This window comes from Penaeus chinensis, chromosome 7 (assembly GCF_019202785.1).
Source record: "Penaeus chinensis breed Huanghai No. 1 chromosome 7, ASM1920278v2, whole genome shotgun sequence".
Lineage (NCBI taxonomy): Eukaryota > Metazoa > Arthropoda > Malacostraca > Decapoda > Penaeidae > Penaeus > Penaeus chinensis.
Genome location: NC_061825.1, coordinates 41,373,574 through 41,381,073, shown reverse-complemented (window position 1 = coordinate 41,381,073; position 7,500 = coordinate 41,373,574). Strand labels below are relative to the sequence as shown.

The following is a 7,500-nucleotide window of genomic DNA, read 5'->3' as shown; positions in this document are numbered from 1 at the left end:
CAAGATCTCTGCATAATCATTAAAGAAAGAAAGAAAAAAGAAATGCTAAACAACACTAATGATTTAATTAAATGCATAATAGTAAAAAAAAATTAAGTAAATCAATAACTCAATCTCAGTATCCTCGTTTTTACCAAAGAAACCTTAGCAAACCAAAGGAACACATTATATAGTAATCATTAATCCCCATATTTCTTTCTCTTTTTACTTTGAAAGAAATTTGTTGCTGTCGACACAAGCTCTTTGCAATTCCATATTCCAATCCTATGACCACTGTGATGGGAAGGTGAAACAGCTCACAGGATTCAAAATCTTACAATATTCTATCTAAATCACTCCACTCACACCCTACAGAGACAGTCATAGCTCTCACTCTCTCTTCATTACTGCATGGTCAAAGTGCTGTCTGTGCATGAGTTCTGAGAAATTTGTTAGCATTTGGTTTTCATTTGATAAATGCATCTATAAGCTATCTTAGGTGACTTGCAATTTTTCTTTTCTTTTTTCACTCTCTTATAGAATTCAATCAAAGAGCTTAAGGCACCAGTGAGCTGGTTACATTAAAAAGTTACCTAAAATGTATCTTTATCTGCCAAATATAATTACAAATTGTTTAATTATTTTGATTATCTAAAGTTAAGGAATCATTAATTTCTCTACTGATGCCTTAATATCTGCTTTGGTAACATGATGGCAAGGCAAAATAAACAATAATAATTAAAAAACAATTAATAATACTGCATCTACAAATTATCATACTGAAGAATCACTAATTTACCAAATTTCACATATTTTACAGTTGCATAACTAAGAAGCAGTCTTTAGCTTAAATGTATCAATAATTTGACATTTGATAAATAGTTCAATACCCAATTTACATAAAGAGGGTTTTAGTGATATTAATAAATCAATATAATCTAGAGCGAGAATTGAAAAAGTACTAACAAAAATTGAAAACTTAAGATACAGCATGAAATCTATTGAAATAAATCTACTTTAATCATAAAAATTTACATCATTTTAAGCTTCACCAAAATAATTATAGTTTTAGTTACTTTCTTCTATTAAAACATTAATTGCATTACCATTACCAACAAATGAAAAACATGTAAAGGACTTGTAACAACAAAAGAATAAATAAACAAATGTATAAAAATAAACAACCTAAAAATATAAGAACCAGGAAAAAATAACTGGACGTGTGTCTGCATTTTCCAAAGAGTGACATCATTTCAGAGGACCCTTTCCGGAAGAATATTCTCCCTTGAAATCTCTGCCAACCCGTCCACACACACAGATGAAGCTAACCAGCAATCTCGAAGGCAGACGTGGAGCCTATTATTCCTACCGGAGCTCCAATTCCCTAACCATTTCAAACAACGTCCTAATCAACAACAATTCCATATTAACAGAAATAAATCTCCATTCGACTCCTTGAAATTTGGCCTGCTGATTCTCCGTCTGAACTAAAAGAAAAAGGTCAAAAGTTGTACTGGATATATATTCAGTTTCAAGTTCATTCTATCTGAGCCATCAATATATAATATGTATATATATATATATATATATATATATATATATATATATATATATATATAAAAATATATTATATATATAAATATATTATATATATATAAATATATTATATATTATATATAATATATTATACATTATATATTATACATTATACATTATATATATATATATTTATATATATTAGTAATAACAGCCACTGTGGCATCAATAACAACAATACCAGTACTACAAAAAAAATTAACTAACAATTGCAACGTGTAACAATTGTTTGACTGATTAAAACATGAATAGGTAATCCTTAAACCTTAGACAACATCCCTGACACTGAGGCATGCAATTGCTGTGGCTTCCATTCTTTTGATGCTTCATCCAAGGCCCAAATACTCTACATATATTTGGCTAGGTAGAGTTTTGACTGGTTCCTAATTTGACAACAAATTACAAATGTGGAGCACAAGCTCTATTTTCATAGAATATATGCAGTAGAGGTTTCTGCCCCCTTCTTGGAGTGCTAAAGGAAAGGAAGCCACAACTGTGTATGCATCTTTGATAAAGGATTGTGGACTAATCTCCAATTTCGGCAGATTGTTTCATAATATTAATACTGTTGTTTTGTTCTTTAAGGGAATTTTTTCTATCTCTGTGCAGTCCTCTTTAAAAAATTCTTCTTCTGATGATGATAATCATTAATGATGATGGGTGATGATGATGAAAATAACAATAACAATAATAATAATAATAGTAATGACAAACTATAATGATATGATTTTCAAAGGCAGTATTTCATTACCTCAAATTCTATTAGCATGCACATATATAGGTAGACTTAAAATAAAAGACTGATGTAGATCTTGTGTTTATTCTCAAGGACATAAACTTATAGACAGAGGAAATGGGAAGTGGAATTCAAACATATACAAGATAACTAAATCTAACAAGATATAAATGAATTAGAACTGAAGGGATTGCTATATGAATGTCTTATCCTAAAGCTCTCTCACCCACCTTAAGGGGGATAAAGAAAAGACTGTCAAGTCAACTTCATCTATATTTTTAGTGCATGAAGCTTCAAGAACCTTGTATAGCTCCTTCCTGAATAGTTACCTTACAACTTCATTTAATCTTCTAGCTTATGCTGCAAGTGCCACACAGCTCATCTTTTACACTTGACATTCCTGGCTGAATGTCACCGCTTAAAAAATAATAACCTTTTTAAGTTAGTTTAACTCAGATCAATTCACTGAATAATCATGTCAAATATGTTCACACTGAACAGACTACCTACATTCAAGTTGTTCATGTGAGTACTGTATCTATACAATGTGCTACCAAATCTGGAGATATCAAACATATTCCTAATAATCTGAAAATTAAGTGGAACACTCCCAGTAAGGCTGACCGTTATACTTGTGTTCCATGAGGCTTCCAGCCATGGGATGAATTCAATTCAATGCATACTAATTGGATGTGAGACTTGATCACATGCCAATATATAAGCAATCCCATTTCATTTTATAATCCAAAAAAACCCAGAGAGAGAGAGAGCGAGCGAGCGAGCGAGCGAGCGAGCGGAGAGAGAGAGAGAGAGAGAGAGAGAGAGAGAGAGAGAGAGAGAGAGAGAGAGAGAGAGAGCGAGCGAGCGAGCGAGCGAAAGAGAGAGAGAGAGAGAGAGAGAGAGAGAGAGAGAGAGAGAGAGAGAGAGAGAGAGAGAGAGAGAGAGAGAGAGAGAGAGAGAGGGGGGGGTTCACACATCCTATGAAATGAAGAGGCAGGGTTAAAATGATACACGAGATGAATTGCAACTATATAGTCTATACCATTAAAAAAAAAAAATTCATATAGTTATCTAAAACTTTCACCTTCTTATGCTCTAAAAGAGCAAGATAGGCTTCGCTTGTGACGGTATTTCTAAATTAACCCCAAGGGGATAAACAGCCAAAACTTCAAAATACATCACAGCATTGAATTACCTTACCTCATAAAAAAAAAAAAAATAAATAAATAAAAAAATAATAATAAAATAAAAAATAAAACCTTTGAAGTAGAGGAGTGTCCTTAGCACTTTCCTAACAACTTTCATAGTCACTGTCATCAAACAAGAGAGAAGCTCATTTTTTCAACATGGGTGAAGCTAAAGCATGTTAGAAAGGGGAGTCTTGACCTTTAGGCCCAGTCTAGGACCTGAGAAACTGCACTGGAACTGTAAAAATCCTTGAGAGTAATGACAGGGGGATTTCACTTCTTACAAACACAGAAGACATTACTTTATTTTTATAAAAGGCTTTATAATACAAGTTTCAAGAAAACTAGTCAATCATATTATTTTGGGGGGATGATGTTGATTGAGAATATGCCACTGAAGTCTTGTTCAAGGTGCTTGTAATCCATTCTAATAACATGAGGCTTGAGTATAGTAAAGCAAAGTACACATTTGGAGCAAGTGAAAGTTTGAAGATGTACAAGGAATTTTTACAGTAACATGAGTTACAGATTTAACAATCAATGGCAGAGGCATGGATACCTACACATCTGAACTGTCCTCCTTACCTGAATACTTTTGATTAAAAAAAAAAAAAAAAAAGAAAAAAAAAAAAAAAAACTTAAATTTACAGCCACTTCATTATTTCACATATGACTGCATATTTCAATCTGCTGTTCCACTGCCATCTCTTCACAAACTTCACAACTAGTAAGGTTTACTGCATACTACTCAATGACTATAACATTCAGTAACATCACAGTCAGTTATGATGTATTTGAAGTGGCCAAGTGGATATTACCCATAAATAAAATCAGGTGATCATAAATTGAAAATAACCTGCATTCATTTTTGTAGAAGTTATTGATACAACAGTAAGGACTAGTGTAATAGCTGTGCCTTATGCTGGTTCCTAATTTGACAATAAATTGCCAGGGACTCCAAGCAGAAACTGGTCAGAATAGATATACATGATGGAGGTTTGTTAGTGCTCACTGGAGCATTAAAGGCACATAGGCCATAGCAATCACACAAGTCACTGTGGGTGTCTCAATAACTTTTAAACATTATTTCTGTCTTCTATTTCCAAATATCACAGTCCTGTTTATTGTCTCCATGCCTGGATTTAATTATATTTTTGTGAAATTCATAAGAGCAAAAAACAAAAAAGTACATGTAATTTCAAGCCAGACAAACTAAGATTATTATATTGTACTATTTCCTCTTCTAGAACTGGCTAGTTACATTTAATATTCAGAACTTTAATGTTACATTTTGACAAAATGCTCTCTGTACATTATTAATCATTGACCATTAAAATACACCATCAATAACCTCATACTGTTCTGTATAGCAAGGTTATGTATTCATGAAAATTATTTCAATAATCAATGAATAATGTATAGCAAATGTGCTGTTCCTAAAATTCTTCATTTCATGCTGCCACAGCAAAAATGACAGCATTGCAGCACAACTTACATATTAAGTAAAAAAAAAAAGAAAATAAAAAAAAGAAAAAGAAAATAGAATGAGAGGAAGTCTAGCTCTCTTTAGTAAGAAATATAGATACTTCCTATCCATATCCCTGACCCTTTCCTTATCTCTGATTATATATAAACATATTCATAATCATAAGCTTCCTGAATTCCACCTGATTTAGTCACAATAATTTCTATATTTCTATTGGATTTCCGTATTTAAATATAAATGTGAAATTGCCAATGATAACAGTAAACAAAGTAGACTTCCCTTTTCATTCTACTTCTGACCTATCCATGTGAAATAAAAAAATCTGGATTTATCATATATGGGGATGTTTGTTATGTAACCCTAGAATAAATATGAATGCCAACACTAATAAAAATTAATTATTAAATGATATATAAGCAAGGCTGTTCATGCAGATGGCACATACATGGTTGGAATCTCACAATTGTAAAAAGTTCTGGGGAAGTTCCACTGCCCATGAATTTTAAATGATAATCAATGTACACAACCAGATGTAACCAGTACAAACTTTGGTAAAACTGGCACCTATCCAGAATATGACCACACAAAGCAATGCCTTGGTTTCCATGCTTCAAACACCTGCTGAGGCCAACAAACCTCCACTCTTATATGAAACACCTTGGACTGGTTCCTGACACATTGTTTATCTAGCCACACTAGGGTCAAGAGGCAGGGTAACTGTGCAAGATGTGGGAACATCAGTTTGTGCTATTTTCAAGTCTCAAAAAGTTCAATGTGATCTACTGACCAAAATACAAATCCTTTTTCCTGTAGAAACTGAATTAGAGTAGGCAGTGATAGTCTAAGAGCACTGTAGTGTCAAAAATGCATCAGGTTATAAAAGGAGGCTTCCTTCAAGATTATTTTGCCGGGGAAGTTGAAAAACTATCTTGCCAAAACATTCATAGTGGTTCATTTACCAATGCAAGTTTGCAAAGACTGAGGCCATGACATTGCTGGAATGGAGTACCAAACCTTAACTCACACTCTTGACGCACTGCCAAAGAAGGAATACACATTTCAACCACATAGATTCTGGCAAGACAGTACTTGTGGACCTTCCTGGCAAGTTATTGTCAAGTAAGGAACCAGTCCAAGCAAAGAGAAATAACATGTTGCTAAACCTCGACTATTTTGAAATTAAACTTTGTTTATATGTAATAATGCTGGCTATGTTCAACCTAAATCCACCTGAAACTTCCTGTAATTTATAATGGAAATTTTAGTCTATGGCAGTAATGTGTTGAACAATCACAATCTGCATGCCTGCCATTCCTCTGGCAAAGACCAACAATCCACCAACAGATCCTGGTAGCTACTTGGATTGTTTATTTGATAATAAATATCTAGGAAAATCTATCTTGTCAGATTGTACAAGATGGAAGTTTGTTGGCCTTTGCCAGAGTGCCAGCAGGTACACATGCAACAATGTGTTCCCTAAAGATCGACTCGTTTACCCAAACTCATTACCCCCCCCCATTTTTAATTAATCTGTACAATCTAATAACAAACAGAGTTTAAAGAATATCTTATCTAACAGACTTGGAATCAGCAGTCCAAACTCCTTGAAATTCTTTTACAACAAGCATCCAAACAACCCTACAATCACCTGCAAGATCTATCCTTGCTACTGAAGATATACCTAATCACCTATGTCCCTTAACCATCTACCGAAAACAATTTTAGCTTAATAAATTCTGAATATCCTAACATCAACCACCAAAATAACCCAGAGGCATGTTTCAAAGCATAGTTTGATCTCGGTTGTCACATGTGAGATCACAAATAAAAGGTTGACGCAATAGTAGAGTGAAGAAATTCTTGACCATGAATAAAATACAATAGAGCTGCTTCAATACCGCAATCCATATAACTAAATAAAGGAGAGAGGGAAGGAGAAAGAGAGAGAGAACTAAATGGTGGCCCGATTTAGCCTCGTCACCTTTATAATGGCAGTCTCGTATTGTCTCGTCTTTATGTGACTCCGGCCATATTTCATTTATATATCTCGCCGTATCATCTTTTAAGTAATTACTGTACATCTCTCAAATCACGAGTTCCAAAGAAAGGAAGCTGAAATCTCCAGAAAAAGGAACAGAGCTGCGTGGTGGTTAATCCTCGCCATTGTCGTCCCACAGCGCCACCATCATCATCACTTTCTACCAAAATCACACACAAAAAAGAATGCCATTCTCCGTTCTAACACGTATCGCCTCTCTACTAACCATTTCTGGATGTCCCCATCAGCTGGTCGAGCATCGCACGCATCTGGTCATGCGCCGACATGTTGCAGGCGTTGAAAGTCGGCCCCAGAAAGCAAGGAAAAAGCCACGCAGGGAAGCCTTGTGGAGAACCTCCTCCGCCTCGCCGACGCTCGAGCTCCTCCCGTGGCCGTCGCTCGCTCGCCGCCCGGGCCTCCCGTCGGTCGATCCGCCCCGCGACCCACAATGCCCCACCCGGACACGTGAACGCGCGGC

General features: G+C 34.9%; 1 protein-coding gene across 3 annotated transcripts in view; it reads right to left on the bottom strand.

Annotated features, from left to right (window-relative positions):
- The window catches only part of LOC125027411 (putative RNA-binding protein Luc7-like 1), an 18,241-nt gene extending 10,792 nt beyond the window's left edge, over positions 1 to 7,449 (bottom strand). The window contains exon 1 of one of the 3 annotated variants that reach the window (XM_047616480.1): positions 7,249 to 7,449. In XM_047616480.1, coding sequence (XP_047472436.1) covers positions 7,249 to 7,309 — 61 coding nt within the window. In that variant the 5' untranslated portion in view covers positions 7,310 to 7,449. The remainder of the gene's footprint in view (positions 1 to 7,248) is intronic. The other 2 variants (XM_047616481.1, XM_047616482.1) reach the window with 2 other exon arrangements.
- Positions 7,450 to 7,500: the final 51 nt, after the last annotated feature.